The sequence below is a fragment of the Vanessa cardui genome, chromosome 20, assembly GCF_905220365.1.
Source record: "Vanessa cardui chromosome 20, ilVanCard2.1, whole genome shotgun sequence".
NCBI classification, from domain to species: domain Eukaryota; kingdom Metazoa; phylum Arthropoda; class Insecta; order Lepidoptera; family Nymphalidae; genus Vanessa; species Vanessa cardui.
In genome coordinates this window covers 3357222-3379546 of record NC_061142.1, presented here as the reverse complement: position 1 = coordinate 3379546, position 22325 = coordinate 3357222, and the positions used below count along the sequence as shown (strand labels likewise).

The following is a 22325-nucleotide window of genomic DNA, read 5'->3' as shown; positions in this document are numbered from 1 at the left end:
CTCTTCCGAATTGTGATCACACCCAGATCCAACCGGCTTTACATGCTTCTAAGCTTAGGGCCTTATTTACTGAGAATTTTCCGACCGAATAACCCAATAATAATACATTGGCGCGACCTGGGATTTGTACCCAGAACCTGGGAAGCTAAGAACCTGGTGATCTGAGAGCCTTATTTAGACTAACGACGTAGTCAAATATAGTATAAATGGCTACGATATCAAAAATTAAGTTAAGGATTAAGTTTAGGATTTGTCGACTGTAAACGACGCGACACGACAAAAACGATGATTAAATTTAATACAAATCTTTATATGGCGATGGTAATAAAGCAAACAGGAAGCTCGGACAGCGATACGAGATAGTCGACAAGTGCATGCTCATTTCCTTATTAGTTGGCGTAGATGGAATATTATTGGAGTTGCGATCCGTACCGGACGCGCAGGGATACGTAAAACATTCACATTGCGATACGAGAACTTTAATTTAATCTTTATACAATTTAATACATTTTAAATAATGTATTTAGCAGAGGTACGTTTCTGAAGAGAAATATAACTTTCATGTAAAACAAAAGCTATACGAACGAGGCATTGGGAACGAAATGAAATGCTATTACGCAATGCTAGTAGCAAGCACTCTGTTCAAGTCTGTCGTTATTAAAAGTGTTTATATTAAGTACTGCGTTACCTAACTTATTCTTTACATTGGACAAAACGAAACTTTTTCATTTTATTTGCAAATGGTCTGAAACATCGACAACATCACAATATTATTCAAGAACGCTTTTATAAACTTATTTGAATTTTACAGCATTTAAGTAAACGTAAAGTTAATACGGTGTCGCAGTATAGATTCTACCGAGACGAAACAACGAGAAACTTGGTTATTACTCTCATAAATACTATGGTACATATGATACAATTCATACTTAGTACATAGAAACAAATAACTGAGCGCTTATTTATAATATTGTTATATAATATAGTATGAAGCAATAATCCTTGTCTATGAAATAATGTATTAACATAAGCTTTAAATTCGTCACTTTCAAAATGTCAGTGTTAACGGTGTTTTTATAGGAACTAACGACGTCCAGGAAGGATGTATTGAGTAGGTGTGTGTGGAAAGATAAACAGCTTACATAAACGAGTTTAAGATCCTTTGTAGTAATCATCGTCATTTTCATCAACAACATCAACGGTCTCAATATTTATTTGAAGTTTTTCTTTACAAATGTAACAAACGAAAGCTCATCTACATTAACCAGCATTCCCAGTGTGGGTCCCTCTTGCGGTACATACTCACATCCTTATTGAGATAGCTGAGCAGCGATTCTGTCTCGTTGAGGAGCGTCACGGTGCACTTTCCACGGATGTGGGTGGCGGGCAGCGTCTCAACGTGTCGTGAGAGGAATAGCTCGCGGTGCTTCGCCTGGTGCCGCTGTTTCGGCGCCAGTCCGTCTGTGCCCGGTAAGTCTGTAGATTCCTCCTCCATCGCCACTGAAAATAACATGACACAATAGTTAATGGACAGGCTTCGACCGAATAATTTTGAGAATTCACAAGCTTTGCAATTCTTCAATATTATATGATTTGATTATGAACATATTTCAATTTGTATTTTTGGCTGACATGAAAAATCGCTGCAGTGAATTCGGAGTAATAATATCATTAATTTCATTCGGAAATATTTTTGTAATAAGTTTAATTTCATAAATGAATATGCATTGTCTTAAAATAAAGTTAATTGAAATGATGTCAGTGTTACGACTTATTCGTAATATATCAAAACGAAGAAGTGTTCTAGATAGAAGAGCTAATAGGTGAATCATGTTCACCATTTATGGAAACGTACCAACATAGTAATGTTGTATATTTTCTCAGTAGCGGATGTTGTATAGTCAATAGTTTTAACACCATTGCAACCGGTGCGCGATTAATATATTTTAATAAATATAGTGTATACGTAAATGCAATATAATAAAATTGGAGTGTCTGTTTGTAATATCAAAATAGCCCTTTCTTACTCAATGCATATGTATGAATACACGGTACATGTACCAAAATAACATTTTTTACAATTTTTGTCTGTCTATCTGTTTGTTTTAGCTAATCACTGAAACGGCTGAACCGGTTTTGACGGGTTTTTCACTAGCAGATAACTGATATAATAAGGAGTAACTTAGGCTACAATAATTTTTTTTTGTTAAATTCAAACGCGTGAAAGGCCACGGGCACATCTAGCATTTTAATAAATATAGTGTATACGTAAATAAAATTACAATATTTATTTTAATTGAAGTTTGCGACATTGTCGGTAATAATGGATTGCGAAACTGAAATAGTACAAGTGCGAGCATTGGGACAGCAACACAGCAGCCGGCGGACGACGTCGGCGCGGGCGGGCAGGCGGGCAGGTGCGTTGCGAAACGTGCTCACGTCAGCTTATGATTTTTATACGCCGATCTGCCGCCATTACGACACGCGTACGCGTATCACAACATGTCCGCCGTTTCGATTTATTTATATTAATTCTCATCTGATTGCGATTCGACACAATCAGTACTCGAATATCATTTTTGGATTTATTATTCGAATACTACATTTACTTTTTATTATATGATGAGTAGTACATACTATTTCAGTTTATTATTTCCAATATTTAATTTTATAAATCAAAAGCTTCCAGTAGCTATCTATGTATACGTATATCGTTAGTATGTATAAAAAAACTGTCGAAACTATGTGTATGCAGTGGCAGTGCTATCCACACAAGCGTTGCAGCGAGCACATAACAAGACAACGAATTCTATGTACAAAAAAACGCGGCATGCGCGAAGAGCTGGCTCAGTCGAATATCAATGTTGGTTTTCTTGTAACAAAATCAAATGATATTACAGTTTCGTATTGTATATTGTTCTCCAAGTGGCAGTTTGATATGTATGAACTAGGTCACATACATATTTCATTCATTACGTTAAATTAAAAGTTGGCCATATCGAGGACCGGTTTAAGTTAAGATGGCTTTTGTGTGGTGACGCGGCGCGTGCGGTCGGAGGGGTGGGGCTCGGGTGTCGAGGGGTGGTAACGGCTACTTATTATTACCACGCAGTCTCACGCAGATACCTCACTAATACATACACGTATCACAAGACCGTGCCCCTAAACTTATCGACGAAACTAATGACGAATATTAATTACTTTTTATGACACAACTAAATTGACTTCATCGATAAAATTACGTACTAATCTTAGATATAAAATTAAAATTGTGCGATGGTATTAATCAATTACTGATCAAGTTAACCGCATAGAGATACGTAGAGATCGAGAAGGGCGCTTTTATAAGAAAATTATAACGATGTCTAGTAAAAACCGGTCGTTAGGTAGCAAACAGTTAAAATAAACACAAAAGATATATCGCCAAACATCGTCCATTTAGCTCGATATAGTAAGGCCATTATTGGCATTAGTAGAAAGGGGGAGGGGAACAAAAAGATTGGATGTTAAGGCAAGCGGCGCATTAATTCCGATAGCTATAGTTGTAGCGATGTAACAGCGAATTTGAATGTGCTGTGTTTCGAGAACGCGTAACGAACATTTCGAATCATTTACGTAAATCTGTCTGATAGACGTTCAATTTGGCCATGAAAATAACTGCAGTATTTAAAAAAAAAAAATTGCATACGAATAACATATTATAATATATACATACATAAATATAATTTGGACATAGTGTGTGAAATTGAGATATCAAAAGTCATAGGCGTTATTTTTGGATAGGCAGAAAAACCTTTTTATATTCCGGGTACAGGGAAAATGTATATGTATGTAACACTTTATAACATACAAAAATACATGTGCACAAAATGTGGTATTAATGCTAAAAGCATCCTCTACCAGCCAACCTTTGGGAAGGGCGTAGAGGAACATTACGTACTTACTAAGCTATTTACACATCGAATTTTATTAAGATTATCTTAGTGATCTTTCACTTTTAGGCATTTTTATCTATTTGTAAATGATAATTTATATCTAGTAATGTGCATCGTACCATCGAATTACATTGTTTACAAGAGGGGGCGGAAGGGGCAGGTGTTAGTAGGAAGCTTTTGTATTAAGTCGCTATCGCTATTCCAAATTCCATCCAAATCCGTGCAGCCGTTATTGCTTTATTGAGTAATAAACACCCAAACTTTCACGTTTACAATATTGGTTGGAAGCAGGATAATATATACATATAATAAAATTGTAGGGTCATATTGTAATATTAAAATAACCACTTTTTACTAAATGCATATCTGTATGTATATCCGGTACATCAAAATAGCATTAATTTCAACATTTGTCTGTCTGTCCCTTTGTTCCGGCGAATCTGTCGAACGGCTGGACCGATTTTGACCAGAGTATCACTGGCAGATAGCTAATATAATAAGGAGTACCTTATGACACAGCAATAACTTTTTCGTTTAACTCAAACGCACACGAAGTCGCTGGCAATGCTAATCTATTACATAAATATAAATAATTATTTACAAAATTTATAAAAGCATTGAAGATAGAAAGAGACAAATACTGTTTCCTAATAAAGCCAAGCAAATAAAGTAAAGACAATAGCTTCGTCTGGTGTAAGAGGATTTTTGTATAATCGTTTTGAGGTATAAACATCGATTCATTGTCTACGATGGACTAAATATTTTTTTGCTCGCAGCATATACAGGCGATTGGCTAATAAATTATATAGTTGATTACGATTCTAGTAATCGAATCGATTTAAACACAACCGCATAGTCGCATCCACGAATTGTTTAGAAAATATTTAGCAACCTTACTCTCATTACGGTTACAACTTTTTTTAAAGTATTAAAGTAAAAGCGTCAGGCTTTTTATAGTATTAATGTTTAGAAATATTCTGAACTAAGAAGAATCGTCGAAAATCGACAGTCCTTGTTTCAAATATTTGTTGCAACTTTGAATATATCAAAGGAATAACCAGGAGGCGATCGTTACATGGCCAAGATATACTTGAAGGAACTAATTATTTTGAAATATAACCTTTTGCAAACATGTCCGTAATTTTTAAATTTAGAATCCGAGAAAATTTGATCGCTGACTAGGATCCTCTTGTAAAACAATGTATATGACGTTGTCCCACGAAATATTTACGGACTATGCAGTCTAGAAACAGGAGAAATAAATTTGTGTTTTTTCCTCGTACCAATAACTATCAACACATAAAATTTTCTCACAAAATCTTCAATATGTATTTTTGTTTTAAATCATCATCGACAGTTAACCGTGGACTACTCGTTAATAAATAATTTTCAATGTAACATAAGAATAACGGTATCTACAAAATGCGGTCTGATCGTAACATTCTCAGAAACAAGCAAGCAAACAAGTGGAATGTAGAATCACGACATAGACGTCGCGAGTTACTCATGAATATAAAACATTATGTCGGCATAAGTACCTCTTGTTGTATGACTTATGTTATGTGGACTACGCTTTTTTATCATTAAAAACATGATCGGGTAAAAAGAGACTTCTTATCTGCATCTCTTCAAGTCTGAGGTGTTTCTTTTCTTTTTACCTGTGGTAAGATAGTCTACGACCATTAAGTGCAAATGCTTGAGATTATTATATTCCATACACATCTCTCAAAAAAGTAATCAGTTACGTAGTGTAGTCTAATTAATATTTGCGTCGTTTTGTAGAGTATCTACTAAGATTCTGCCCTTCGATCTAGAATTCAGAACACAGAACAGAACACATTTTACCATTTAATTTGAGTTACCAAAGATCCTTTCCTAGCGGTTGCTTACGCTATAAAATATACCCGGTTCCAAATATGAAATTTCTATACTTTGTAGATATGCCTGTTCGTGCGTTGATAGTCAGCGAACCATGAACCGATATAATTTTGACTCTTTGGACAAGAATATAATGTTTTGTATTGAATAACGTCCAAGGTAAAATTGTATTGGTAGTCATAAGTAAGCTATGGTATCATGAAAATCCTGAAAAGCGGCGCTTACACAAGCCCTTACACAATATCACACATTTAACTTTGACGCGATGTTTGTGCGCAAACAAAGCATAGACAAATTAAAATTGGCGAATAAAAGGTGTTTTTCTTTATAGGCCCTTACTAATAAAAGTACCAAGTATCACTAGTGTCTATATATATATATACACTAAAACTAATTATATTATATATGAAAATCATAGTTCTAGTTTGGTTTATAGGATATTTAGGTAAAAGTTACGGTATTGTGTTTCGTTTTGGACCATATTTCCTAGTGACACACGGTTTTTTTTCCACATTTTCACTGCAGGGAATATTCACGTGTCGGGATTGAAGTCGGTAGTAACGCAACATTTTGAGGCAAGTACACAGAGAAGCTTTGTTCTATTACAGGTGGGGCGCAGTGTATCACTCCTTATCTTATCTTTCTGTTATGGTGGCATTGTCAGCGCCGAAGACTCAAGATTAGGACTTAATGGAACAGCTTTATTTCTACGACCATATACGGGCAACGTTTACTTTTTATATTTTTGGCTTTTGAATATATGTCTATTAAACTTATTGTAGTAGGAGACTTTTGTATCTATTATATTAATATTAACTCTACTTTGAAGTCCTTTTATATACGACTACGATCAATCTAAGTGCTATTGAAATAGCGTAATTTTAATTTAGTTGTTGCGTTATGTATGTTGTGGTGTGTTTTAGAATAAAAATAATTTGGCAATTTAATAACTTCGGATTATGGATAACACACGCGTCACTACGCAACTAATTAAAGCGTAGGCAAAGAGAAAATGGCAATCTGTGGAGCCCCCCCCGCTAGTGGGGGGTCGGTTACGTGTGCCCCCTTGGGGTGGTCGGGTGTATGGTTTTTCTGCTCGGGCATCCTTTGCTTACTTATTGATCCAGTCAAATGTGTGGAGGTGGCGCGGTGGGTGGCGCGCCCGACCCCTCTGCCCCCGAAGGGGGTACGTCCAAATAAATCTGCCCGCCCGCGAAACACCGCAGTGACAACAGCGGCCACCGGTAAGATGCGGCCGCTGTCTCCAATCGAGGTACATCTCTAGGGACTAAGAAGTGTTCGGGAGACGAGGCCGGCACGCGGTTATCCCTCGCGACATAAACATGAATGCCATTTTAATTGAAATCATTTCCATCGGAAGGCAGAAGCGGGCGCGACCTTAGAAACAGGCATGCGCGCGACCGCTGAAGGTACTAGTGTTAAACCGCGAGGCTTCTGCTATTTTCACAGGGGTCATTGGCTTTTACTATTAAATAAAAGATACAACAAGCATTGCTATCGTTTCGAATCTGTAATTCAAAACAAGACTCAGCACGTAAGCTATTCTCAATAATGATTAAGCATTTTGTATAATTGTTATTCAAATGTATATATCCATTATTCATCCGGAGGTAACTATTATCGGGAATAAAGAAGTACGATTTGAGGGTCATTATTTATATTTAAAATCTTTAGTAAAAAAAGTAATGAAACAATACTAGAAATTACATGCTATTCTTTGTAACATTATAAATCTATGCAATGTTTTACATCTATAGTGCTCGTATTTTCAAAAACATAATGGAATAATTTGAATATAATTCTAAATTGTTCCATAATGACTCTAGCCGCATGAAAAAATGTTAGTAAACATACTCGTTCAAATATAAGTACAAGTACATCGTACACATGATGAACGATTTAGCTCAGCTCAGCTACAAACTTCACTAGAATTAAATAAAAATAAAGTATATAATTTCAGAACATTAAAAATTAACAATAAAGCGACGAAGAAAGCGTTGAAAAATTAAATGGCAGCTCCTTTAGCTTCGAAACTGGTTCGTTTACTTGACGAAGGTGTCACGCGTCTAAAGACTATCATTATAATTATACTACCAGTTTTCCACATGTACAATAATAATATTGAAATAAGAAAACATACTTCGGGTTTAGCTTTTAACTTTTTTTATTTCCATAGCATGTTTAGATGACACTTACACAAAAGGAAAAATAGATCTATACACTTATAAAGGCGCGCCCTTCCATGTTCAATTATTATTATTAGTATGAGTGACGCTTATGCTTACAAGAGATCTTAGTGCGCGTGAGAGGTCTAAGAGTAAAGTCAGCAAAAAAAATCATATTCGTTTATATTTCTTTGTTCTGAGTTTATTTCATTAATCGATTATATAAAGTTGGTGGCAGCGCCGTCGTGAATCGATCTTAATTAGATTGTTTTTTTTTTTAAATGTTTCACACAAATCGTTACCTCTAAAGCGACTAGGATAAAACTTTTAAATTAGTATACTTTATAGCTTCGAGGCTATAGCGGGTCACATTATACATATAACCGTGTTATATTTACTTTCTGAAATAGAATAAACTAGATAGCTACCCGTCTCAGTTTCCAACGCGTAGGCGGTTAATTAAAGAACAAAAAAACTTCTTGACATTTTTTAGGGCAGCGTCTGCGCTTATGGACGAAGATCACCTCACCATAGTTTCATTACAATCGTTAGGATACAGGGGAAACATATTTATATTTAAAAACGATATTAATGTCAAATTAGTGAGCTGTTAAAAGCTGGCAAGACAAATATATCGGTAGGTCTGGCTTATATTCCGGATCCGACATTCAATCGGGTGGTAATTGTACGTGTAACTTAATCTTGTAGAAAGACCAGCAAGTATAAAAAATGTTTAGATATTTTTTTTTTGGCTTAGATTTATTTGGAAATAAAAAAACACGACTGCCATTGATTCAATTTTAAACATTATAGTCAGTTACACAAGATGATGTAAGGATTTTTTTAACTACATCCAAATCTTTTTTTTCAGGCATTAAAAATCCATAAACGAATAAATACATATGCACGAACCCCGAAAACATTCCTTTTTTTGTGCAGTCGTGTAAAGATGAACCATCAGTCATGGTTGTCAAAGTAATTTACACAATAATTAGTAAAGCAGACTAAGTTAGCTGTTTCTTGTATATATATATATTTTATAATACCGCGATTATAATTCAGTTCAGACCATACCAAGCGAACGCTTAATTTTTTGATGTTTCTATGAGAGAGTAAGAAGTGAGAATATAGAACCTTAAAGATATATGAAAACAAAAAGACGCAATGCATAAAATAATAGTAGTAAACTTAATACCGGTTCCTTAACTCTTCTTACTACTCTTAATATTACGACTTTTAAAATTATTTTTTAATTTTATTACATTCAAATTTAGTGTTATTTATTCCCAATATTTGAGAAATATTCTGTAGTAAGAGAATGACAGACTAGCATGTATGTGTAAGTGACTATGGCAATGGCAAGTGGTCACTTCATCCTCAGTTATCCATTAGTTTTAGTGTTTACATCTATAAAATATCAACTAACACTAAACTTACACTATAGTTATAGGAACACTAACAAATCAACAATATACAAGTAAATTTTTTTTGTCTGTCCATTCGAGGCCAAGTTTAGGCAGGTTGCACATCTCCTTCATATTAAATCATTCAATTAAAATTTAATGTAAATCAATGTGTAAAACTAATCGAAGAAAGATATTTTCGTTAAAATAATTGATGCAAATAATTTTCAATTCAACAATAGCGTTTAGCAACTATATTTCTAATATGTTTGCAATTTACGTAACATTCACTTGGCTCAATGGCACAGCCGTTGAAATAAACAGGGGCCTTCGTAAAATATCTTATAAATATTATATTTGCAATATTTCAAGACGTTTTATTAAAATTGAACTCGTCTTTGTATTGGAACACGAAACATTGATATGACTTAGAGTAGAGCAACGTGCCAAAACTCGTCAAAATATTATTCGGACAATTGCTTGTAAAAATGCCAAAAGCTAGAAAACATTAATAAAACAAAAGGATTGGTGATATCCTTACTAAAGATTCTATCAATTTAATATTGAATAACTCTTTAGTCATATTTACAACTTCGAGGAATTAAAAAAACATTGTTTTCACGTCGCGTTTTCTGTTCCAATGGATAACTTCTACAACTATTCAGGTAATACAAGTAAATATACGAAAATCACAATAATCGAAAATAGAAATGTAATGTCGCTAAAGCAATGAACAATTACTGTTCAGACATAAATTATCTTTGTATGTCACAGGATGAGATGAATCAACGACAACAACACAATATAATATATACATTTAAAACTATATCAGATTATATTTGCGTAGTGTCCCGCGGTGTCAGACGAGATACATTTAGATTATCCATGGTTGTTTTACATAATCTATATATTCTATGACTACATAATAAAGAATTCTAACATCCCACCACCTAAATACCAGCTATATTGGCTATTTCTTTGAGGTAACTTAAGGTAATATAAACCTTTATCAATAAGCAAGAAGGAACAATATTATTACCGCGTTCAAACATAACCCCGGCCTTATTTGTTTAGTGCAGATTAAATAAGTGAAGATTATTATGAGTCATATATTATATTAGAACATAACAATAAAAGGAACCTTTTATTATTAGGTCAAATAATAAGAGAGTTTACAGGACATCGTTGGTGATTTTTCAACAAAGAATCCTAAATTGTTAAAAGCTCTTCAGTTACATATATGTATGTAGATACACTAGCGACCCGTCCCGACTTTGTACGGATATCTGTATCAATACTGATACTAAATATATTACAGAATTTGCTTATTTACGACATCACAATTCAAACTCCTAAAATGATCAGTGTTTCTTTACTATATTGTCCATCTATTGTATACAAAAACCTTCCTCTCAAATCACTATCTATTAAAAGAACCGCATCAAAATCCGTTGCGTAGTTATAAGATTAAAGCATACATAGGGACATAGGGACAGAAAAGCGACTTTGTTTTATACAATGCAGAGATTGAGTACATTCTTTACATTGGAAGTTAAAATGCATAACACCCGTACATAGCAGTGAAATAATTGATGTTTACACCAAGCCTACAAGTGAAGGCGATATACATCCTAAAAATGACATCAAATTTATACTTTCATATCTTATGAACTTTTTAAAAACATTGTCATATTTACCTAGCCGGCTCTAATTTCATGAATTTGAACATTTTAAGACGCCGTTATAGCTGAAAGGTCAACCGTTAACAATTCCGAGTAGCCAGTGATAATATCATTGAATTTTATATGAGACTTGTCAGTCACGGAACGATTCTTATGAAATAAGGCCAATGCGAATTAACAACATGTGCCACTTAAAATTTACTTTTCCCAATATTTAATTGTATAATAATTTAACATCGACATGACTCGTTAGAAATAGAAAGCTTTCGTGATTGTTTTTGTATGTCTCGAAACAGCAATGTTCATAACATTGCTGTCAACGAAGCGTTTTCATACCTCAACAAAATGTTTAGCAGTATTTGATTTCAATTTTGAAAATCATTAATTGAAGAATAAGTTGGAATTAATAGAATTAGTAAAATAAACGAGAAGGAAAAGTACAAAAGTTTTAGGAGTTATAACATACAACATAAATCATAATATTTTTGATATACATATTATAGAGCAGAAGTAGAGATGACATGCGTTGTAGTCGAGGTTGCTACAAAAATAAAAAAAAAATGTTAGCCGCCAGTTTTGTAACATTTAAAGTATATCAATAATACAGTAAATAATTTTAAAAATAATATTCATCTATCATAATTCTCTTGCTATATGAGGCACCGTTTTTACTTCTGATTTCCATAACACAATGCTTTGTCTATATTGGGATCAATATAATGTATGTGATGTTGTCCAATACTTATTTATTTATTATTTAATGATAATAATGAGAATGCGTCCATAGTCGTCGTAATAAGTAACAAATATCCAAAAGTACATAACTATATATTTTGTGTGTCACGTGCTCAGGTCGATAAAATACCAATCGAATATGACTATTATCAGTTATTTAATACGGGATATTAAAAAAAAAGACAATGATTATATTCGTAATAAATATCAGTTACACTTCTATTTTACTAAGCGTAAATCAATCTTATTTTAAGTTAGCTGAAGGATAAGCACACGAACGTTCAGTTGTTTCTTATGTTTTCTGTAATTACGTTATCAGCTCTGAAGACATTTTATACACAATCGTAGCTGAATTAGTTTTGATACAAATGTAACATTTTCTTTACGAAAAGGCCCAGGTCAGATTTTTTGAAGCGCTGAGACTTAGTTGTTGTAGAGCCGAGAATCACACAATCCGTGATCTTCGATTAAGACAGTGTCGGAAAATTGTGTTTGGGATACATCCAGACTAGAACTAATTTTACTGTTAATATATATTTTTTAAACAAGTACTCTAAATATTGCCCAATACTATGGCTTCCATGGGTTGTCGTTTTTTCTTACAATTATGTCGAGAACAGATTTCTTCTACAAAATTCAGTTTTAAATAGAATTTATCAACGAAAGGAAGGCATTTTCCTTCAAGTTTATTTTTTTTAAATTTAAATACCGTAGTTGTCATTAATGTGTGGATTGGTACATCGGTGACAATAATCATTTAAAATTCAAATCCTTATTACGAAACGGCAGGAGTAGTAAGTGGTTCGGAAGGAACACGTCATCACGAACCCCTGCGAGGTGTGGGTTTTTTAGTTGGAAGAATTAATCGAAACTAATTATTAAGTGTAAATATAACTCACATGGCGAAATAAAAAATAAAATATACGTTTTTGTTTATTAATGAATCAAAAAATAGTTTGAAGTATTGTTCATATACTGCGGTATATTCATTGTTATTTTCTTCTTAATTAACAAAAAAATGAGTGAGCTCCTACTTTTGTGAGACCCTACTATATAGTCTAGTAGTGAGCCTTTACGATTGTGTTCCGAATGTTTCAGGTTCCAATCCTAGGCCATGAACATGTCAATAAGTAAAAGGTTTTGATTTAAACTTTTACGAGAAATTCTCTCCGAGGTTTGGAAGTTGGCAGCGTCACACTGCCTACCCTTGGTAAGCACATAAAGCCTTCCTGCGCCTGATATATTTCCGCTCGTGTTGGATTGTCGTTGTAGTTACATAAACGTTACACAACAATAAGATAAAAAATATATATTGTTCGGTAAGTAACTTTTGATACCTCAAAAGTTATCTTACCAGATTTCATGTAATATTAGTATAATTAATTATTAAGAATTAACCCAACACACTTGTTTAATTTAACGAAAATGTTATGTAATTATCATTATAATATATATAACTAATACAGTATTATTTGTACAGCACATTTATATTCCACCCATAAGGAAAGTATCCCATATCCATACCTACTGTTCGGTGGGGAAATGACAGGCATAGATATAATTCAGAATTTATCCTGAAAGCTCTGTGGCTTTCATGTATCTATGATATTAAGAACGAATAAGTTTGTATGTAAATATATATACACTTTTTTTAATTAGTGATTCATGTCTGATTTTGGATCTTCGGTGTAGCTTGGTTCTTGTCACAAGGCTTGACCTCAAAAAGAAGAAGCATTGTAATTATATTTTATAAAAATCTGACATTTAACTAAAATTATCACATTTGTTGCGTTTACTGTTTAGTAATCTCATAGCTCTTAACAAAAAATTACAAAGTAAATTTCATATAATAAAATATACTATATTGTCACCAAGAAATACCTATTCCAATGAGTGTTATGGGTTACGTTATTATCTCCATAGGTCATTTATATGCTAGTAATATTTACATTATGAAATTACATACTCATAAAACTTTATCATTCAGCCCTGCATACAAGTGTTGGTAAAATAATTGCGTGTCATTGGGTTAAAATAAAAAATGTAGATATACATCTCTCCGACGTCATTCCATATTCAAAAAAAACTTATGAATTCAGATATCTTAAAATAGTCAAAGGTTCATCACAGCCATAACTTTCGCCTTAGCCTTTCGGGACAGATGTTTATAAGGTTAAATTAATATTCGTGTAAAAAGTCGAGTGAAAATACAAGTATACCCATATACATATACCGTTACAAGTTCTCGACACAAAAAAGTCGATGTCCACGACCTCTTTTGTTTAATTACTCATATAGCATATACACTAATATTTTGTATGTACATTCATGGCATTTATGGTATTGTAATACCAAATGAACAGTTCAAACAAAAGCATGAATACCACTCACTGCAGGCCATTTAGGCTGCATACACATATTTCAAACTTTTGTGTTTCACAAATTATTCACTTTTAGGAATATTTTAGGTTCATGGTTTTTGTAAATGCTCTTGCTTGCGTTTCATTTATTTCTAATTATTACGATGCTTCTTAACTTTCAGTGTATGGTACTTTTAAAGTTATGTTGTGAAATGTATCTGCTTGAAAAAAAAACGGTGGCACTATAATACGTAGATAGCGAACATTGCTTTAGCGAAGTTGAGTAAGTTTTACTAAATCGTCGACGTTTCGGACATGCTGCAGAAGTTTAACCGCAACCAAAGCTGGAAGAAGACGATTCACGACATCCATCAATATCTCGACTATCGACTGTAGCATTAAAATTACATTACATATAACATTTAACAAATAATTCAAGTCTTAGCCGGATTAAGAATACTCAAATTGTTTCATGCTTTTTGCTATCTTTTAACGCATTTTATTGATAATTTAAAAAAAAAATAGAATGATGAATCTCTGCGAACAAGTTAATTATTAAAAAAATTCATATTACTTAAACGACCCAATATTTTATTTCGTTTAAATTGTAATCTCTTAACGGGTTGCAAAACCGAACTCTTTAGTTAAAAGGAGTGGAATTTTTAACAATTGTTTATAAACATAACTCATGTTTATTTTAGGGTACTCATTACTCAAATAGAAACAAACCATACAAGTGCGTCTGAGTTTTCGTCTTCTACCCAATGACCGTTTCAGAATATCAATAAATCACGATAGCGAGCACAATTAAAAGAAATTATAACGGTTTTGACACAGTCGATTCGATTCGATTGTTACTAATAATACTAGACCAATATTGAAATTAATGGACTTCTTTCTCTCAACATTATATAAGCGACTAGTTAACGCCCGTGGCTTCGCTTGCGTTTTAGGGGTTGGTCGTCAGGTGTTAAGCATAAAAAAGTCCTCAATGATCTTGTTTGGTTTTCAAGCTTGCTTTATACTAAATTTCATCATATTCTTTTCATTGGACAGACAAGCAGTTACTATCAGGTGATAGTAACAGTTTGTCTGTCCGTATAATATTAGTATGGATGGATGAAGACTTCTGATTGGCTAACACATTTGCCACGTTTCCTCAAAAAAATTTTCGTCAATATTGGCCACTAAAAAAAAATTCGAGATAGCGTATACGTTTACTTTTCAACTCGTCACGTAGATTTCTTATCTTATCTAACAACCTATATACGGTAGAATATGTCAATATCCATTATATTATAGTTATATATATTTGCATGTATGTTCCATCGTGATTTCGTTCACGTAGTTATAAACGAAGATTAAGTTTATCGTGTTTATTCCCTGGAAACACTAAAACCTGGGGTGAAACAGCTTAAATACTGTCCCGATATCGGGCACCACGCTGTGAACATCCATTCCATTTACTCGTGATGCATAGCCAAAATTTTTAATCTTTAATCGAAAATCTTTATATTGAAGATCGATGGTATCTGTTATCTAATTAAAAATGGAAGTGTGTTATTAAAATTAATCAACAGATTCAAAATAACGAAATATTTATAAACAGTATTAATATGCAATTACTTATTGCCGTTATTGTTAATACTGTGAGTTTTATAAGACGTATCTTATACTTATAAAATCGTACGTACCTACTGATTCTATTCTTCTATTTGAAATGTAGTTATATTTTAAAGTATCAACTATAAAAATGTTTTTGGAAACGGGATAAATGGGAGGGGTAACTGGTTTGTGTTGAAATCCGCTATTATTTAATGTAATAAAATGAAAATTTTTATTTGTATAATCTATTAATTAAGATCAAAACAATATTAACATTGGAGACATTAATCATTTATATATTTACGAGAATTAATTTAATTATGTCGACAGTGTAGTGTATTGTGTGCATAATAAAAGCAAAAGACTTATTTCGATTTCTCATTGACGAATCGTTTTCAGTCAGTTCGTATGTCAGCTGGCACTTTAGTATTAAGGTATTTGATTCACCAACGGATAGTATAATCAGTTAGTACACAGCGCCTTCCCATTTTTATGAACTAAACATAATATTTTGAAAAAATCTCAACATAGTGCCAGAATCATAGTTATAGAAAAATGCACGTAAAAATCTAGTGTCCATGAATATAGAACAGATCCCATTATAGAAATAACAAATGTTTTTGCTGACAAAAGTAGTTTACTTGTATTTCATTTAACAACAAGGAGTTGTATATTTCACAGTTTTTTTTTAAGTTGCCATGTTACCTTATGTTGATTTTAAAATAAGAACATTTATATAATTCGCTAACTTTTAGCTTAAAATGTAAGTTTTTTTTTTTCGTTTTGAAGGCTAGATAGGTAGTTTCCTAACTCAGTATCCTTAAATTATTACGCTCGTGGTAACAAGGTTTCACCGACGACGTGGAATTTTATCAAGTATATTAGTATACATTGTATGTACCTTTTTCATAGATGGCTTTTTTGTTGCCCTGATTAGCCTTTGGATTAACACGCTAAGCTTAATTTCAAAATGGTAAAATTTAAGAAATTCTAATTGTTTTGTTCTTTTCATGCTTAGTCAAGGAGAAAAGCAATGCAAATATTTCCTTTTTACAGAATAATGAAATTGGATTTATAAAAAATATTTATTTTCAGTTTTTGTGCAGAAATATTATAGAAAGATGATCTTAGAGAGGAGTAATTGTATAATGAAGATTGTCATTGATCGGCATCGAAAGGTGAAACTGTAAATGTGTAATGAGAGGATCGGTGCGGTCCTGCGAGGCGCCGCGCGGTGCGGCGTGGTCGCCGGGGCGGGGAGGACGGGCGCGCGGAAGGAATGCGTCGTTTTCGCATCGGGAGAAACGAATGCGTTTAAGCGTCGCGGTACACAATGGCGGCGTGACGAGATCCGGTTCGCGGGTGGCGAGGGGCGCCCGGGGCGGGGGGCTCTAATCGATAGCCGGCGAGCGACGGCCGGGCGACTGCGGCGCATAGGTGACAGCTCGGGCCCAATCAAATTACCGCCGGTGGAGGAGAGCTGCAATGGCACGCACGCTGGAGAAACACACGCCGTCGCCGCCCGCCGAGACCGCGACCCGGGCAGCGATAACGAGCACCGCCGTTACCCGCGACAAAGCCACATCATGAATTCATGAACACGATACATTTTCAAAAAATAAATAACAGACATCAAGGCGTAGGTCAATAAGGTTTAAATACATAGACACAATTAAAGCAGGGTGGCTTTTTAATTAAAATTGTGAATATAATAGGTATATAGGTATACATCTTTCTTTAAAATTGGCTAATCTTATATAGTAAAATTGTAATTAAAAAATCGTATCATTGGCGCTTGTCTTTTTGTCGTTATATTTAATTGAAAAGAAAAATAGCCTTATGCGACACCGGCGAAATCTATGACGCTAAAAGCTCTGTCCGCATTCACCAATGAGCGGCTTTCAAAAAAACGTATTATCATAAACATACATACTTAATTACCCTGTCCTTCTCTTAAAACTGATCTTATACAGCGTTATTCGAATACTAGTTTAACTTGAAAAAAAAAAACAAGGCTTTCATTGCTCAATTAAAGCTATTGAACTAAATTTTCATGTATTAAAGACGATAATAAATCAATACAATTTGAAATTCTTATGAATATTAAAAAAGGAATTTGAAGTTTATTATGTAGATGTCATACCATTACAAAATGTGGGATAATTTGTAATCATACGTCAATAAAATAATACCGTTACTTTAAACTGGAATAATATAATATCCGGCTTATTATTGATAGTGTAAATACATATATTATTTTATTTACGATCAAATATAGTTGAAGTATAATATGCACACATTATAGAGATTAGTATTTTAATATTAGATTCTAGTTGAATAACTGAACACATACACTCTCTTTAACAAATACCTGAATAGCACCGAAGAACGCAGCGAAATCAATTTCCGAAAATATTTCAAGTGTAATTTGTAACGAAAACAAAAACCGAAATTTTAGAGACTGTTCAATATCAAACATTTATGCGGATAGAGTGAACGAGTTCCGAGTTCCATAGCCGAGGATTGGTGTACGCGCATCTAATTATAGGTTATTCCTCTCGCGTACCACACAACAGATCTACGTTATACCATTAACGACCTGCTCACGATTGTGTGTTACACATGCACACAAGCACACGGCACCTATGCACCGACTACGTTACTTTGCGCCAAAATTAATTAAATTTTATTACAAGGACATTTTTGTTCGCCCGTCGATGTCAGACGTTCGTAAACGTGACCGTCCCAATACGACCAACTATAAGTTCATAGTTTCTACAATATACATTCACGTATTATTGAAACAATAGAGCTTGTAAATTCGTTACTAATGTGTGTCGTCTAATTATATCGAATGTTATTACTGGTCACCGCTTTGCGATGTACGAGAAATCGATAAAACATATATAACAATTATTTCGATATAGTGATACATATGTCGTTTTTATAAGTAATGAAGTGGCCGACGCAATTAAATTGATGACATCATAGCTTCAATGTTCGCTGTGATGGGAAATAAAAGCACAATTCAATCAACTGTCAGCTACAGTTCGGTCCGTCGCGAGTCGCGACACACTAGCTTCAATACCTACCTACTACCTAGAGAGGTAGGTTAAATAGGTATAGAGGTAAAGTATTAAATTCAATCGTTCACACTGGTATTAAGTATGCATCTACAATTCGTAAGTAGCATTTGAAGTGGATATTATCAATGGTTAAAAGTACTCTTTGACATTTAAAATCTATCGAAGTAAATTTCCTCTGCATAGCAACAAGCTACGTAATTTAACTTAAAACTTATAAATATGAAAGTAGTTATTTTCATGTTTAATAATCCAATAATAATATTAATGTAATGGAACAGCTGGTCCATTTTAATTAAAGTTTTGCATAGGATTCGGTAAGTCGTGGAATAGGAGATACGTGTACATGCGATAGGTTTATAGTGCCTAATATACTAAAAGTATATATAGTATGTGTAATAAAAATAATTGCTATAATTTAATTAATACGAAAAACTGGGCGACTTACAACAATTATAGTTATTGACATTTGAGACTATTTTTATTTTTTATTTCATCGGTAGCTATAGCTACTATGCTAGCTATATGATTGAAAGATGAAAGGGGCTGGAATAAATATATTGTGGTTTACATACTTTCATCAATCGATAGCGAAATGGTATGAAAAAGTTTTTATTTGAAATTGTTTTGTAAACAATTCGATATCTTTCACGTCATCCAGGTCCAAACGACGTTGTATGACGAAGGATTTTATACTCTATAACTTACCTATCGCAGGGTCGAGAACAGCTTGTGCCGCCTGTTCCTCGCCTATTGGCGTTTTAAGGCATATTTTCTTGAGTTTCATCGCGACCGGTGAGTCTTCTGACTGGGCCACTGTAACACAAACTATATTTTAATATTTTTCTAATAGATCTTGCTTGTTCATCGTTACATGGAATATCAATTAATATTTGTCGCTAAGATATCGCTACTGAAGACATATTCATATGATACATAGCTTTTTTGTTATATTTATACGTGGGTAAATTTTGCTGTCATACATTATAAATATTTGATAAGCAAGTATTTTGTAAATATATCATTTTAAGGGCTATTTGCGAGTAGAGCTGTTGGGGTCATAAAAAAAATGTGTTTCGTAGGACATACATTTTGGAGGGGTTCGTTTTTATTAAACAATAACATAAGAACAATTATAAGTACACTTTAATGCGTTCTAAATTTTTACGCGCATGCTTCACGTGACACACCGTATCCGGAAAATATCGACAAACAAAACGATCGCTAAAAGTATAAAAGCCCGCGAAAGTCAGTGCTCGTGACAGCTATTTTCTGGTTTTTTTTGTATCAAAAATGTTTCAATTTGAAACGTTATGACCTTGAAATATAACTTTCATCGGCAAACTCTTACTTTATCGAATCTCACACATAAATTAGACCCTGTAGGTACATAAGTATACATAATCTATAGTTATATATGATACGTACTTCGACTCTTACTCAATACAACATAAAAGAGATACGAAAACTATAGTTATTAGAATAGATTTTATGGTCACTCATTAGTGACTACAATATTCCGTTTTCTGCGAAAATAATGGCGACATTAAGTGACACCTAGTCGCGAACAATCCAACAATTATAAGTTTTATTTTAGAAAAATTAGACATTTATTTCGACATATATCCAACAATTTGGGGTACTTGGGTACGAGCATATAACATGAATCGTGGTCACTTCCGACGCCGTGTTGAGAGCGAGAGTGCGAATTACTTAACAGTAGCTGAAGCTCCAGAGAGCTCGAAAACGGGAATCCTGACAGGCCCTATGTGAAGCAGTCATGAAAATTCATTATAATAACGATTATAATAAAGATTATTGCTGCGACACGTTTCTGCTCATGAAAATATAAACAAACAACAAGGAAACACGCTAAAGTACATAAAAACATCAACTGACAAGGAGCGTCATTTTAGGAAGTTTCATGTCATAGCATGGCGAAGACTGCCCATATAAGAACCGCAGGTAATGCCGCAAGCGAAGCGACAAATAAACTGCAGCTCCAAGATGGTATATACCATGCTGTTCATAATATTACAAAATTTGGAAATGTTTAATTATAACAAAGAAATCAACAACGATGCAATCACCCTCTTTATTCGGAAAACAAGAATGCTCCAAACAATGCGATAAGGGGTCACGACATCAAAATGGCCATAAAGCGAAGAGAAACTGCTACATTCGGGGAGCTGACTAAAATCGAGGGATACGATGCTTAATTCAATCTTACTCCCCGCATACCCCCTTAACGCGAGACCACGGGGACACGGCTGTATCACAAAGACGCCAATGTCGAAAATAAGATACAAATAATTATTAGAAGTTTTTGTGTTTAAAATCTAATTATATACGTAAAAGGTAAATTCAGATACATTAGTGTAAATTAGTTGTCTGTTAATGTATATTTACTTAGGTAACTAAATTCGTACAATAATCGAGCTAAATAATACGATAAAACCAACTCAAGGCAGCATTAGTAACAATTAGATTTATGCAAAATATTATTTGTTTTACATTTAAAAAATATTTAATTAAATTGAAAAAATTTTATAATCTTGTGATATAATTATATTTTAGGTTTTAGTAGTTTTAGTTAAGAGATCTTAAAGGAAATTTTATTATATTCATGCGACGCAATGAGGAACAATGGTGAAAGAAGGAAAGTCCTTTACCATAATGGACCCTGTCCGGCACTAAAATATTTCACCTCAAAGTATGCTACTAAAACAATAAAAAATAAACATTTATTTTGATTAGATTAAAAAAAAATAGAATGCTAACTTGGCATTATCAGAGTGATTTGAATCAACTCTAAAATAACTAATGATAATACAATAGTCTTATGATAACCAAAATCTTTCACCAAAATTGTTAACATTTTCGATTTCAAATTAGTTTTGTCAACCACTCTGTAAGTTCAATAAATATATCGGTAATTTTAAGGTAATTTATTGTTAATCACGCGATAACTTTGTATATGCGATTTAAGTTGGCTATTCATATGCCTATTAATAAGCTTTTATTGGCTGCAGATTGTTATTTGAAAAGAGTAGGAAACTATAAAATTGTTTCATTACTTTTTAACGTTTCATAGACTCCAGCGTTCGGGGCCGGACAACAAAGATTGCGCGTATTATTTGATGAAGTGTGACAAAATGTCTTTGTATTTTTTAGGATATCGTGGATTTTATTGAAGTTTTCTTAAATCATTGTAGTATCGAACAGTGCCACTTCACGTACGATTCGTCTGAGCCCTTGGTAACCACCGGTCACGAAAGACCGCGAGGTGGAGGAGCGCGACACGATGTAAACGTCACCGCAGTGGTAACACATAGCCTGAATATAGACGCGAACGACATTGAAACACAACCCATTGTCAAAATATAGTAAATTCAAGTACAATTCATGAGCAGCACTCATGAATTGTTTTACAGGCGTCATTAAACGTGAAGCTTCCA

General features: G+C 33.6%; 1 protein-coding gene across 1 annotated transcript in view; it reads right to left on the bottom strand.

Moving 5' to 3' along the window:
• Positions 1-22325, bottom strand: part of LOC124538352 (metastasis-associated protein MTA3) — a 57622-nt gene that overhangs the window by 9977 nt on the left and 25320 nt on the right. The window contains exons 3-4 of the mRNA XM_047115393.1: positions 19576-19683; positions 1307-1500 (exon numbers count right to left, since the gene is read on the bottom strand). Of these exons, the coding sequence (XP_046971349.1) occupies positions 1307-1500; positions 19576-19683 (302 nt within the window). The remainder of the gene's footprint in view (positions 1-1306; positions 1501-19575; positions 19684-22325) is intronic.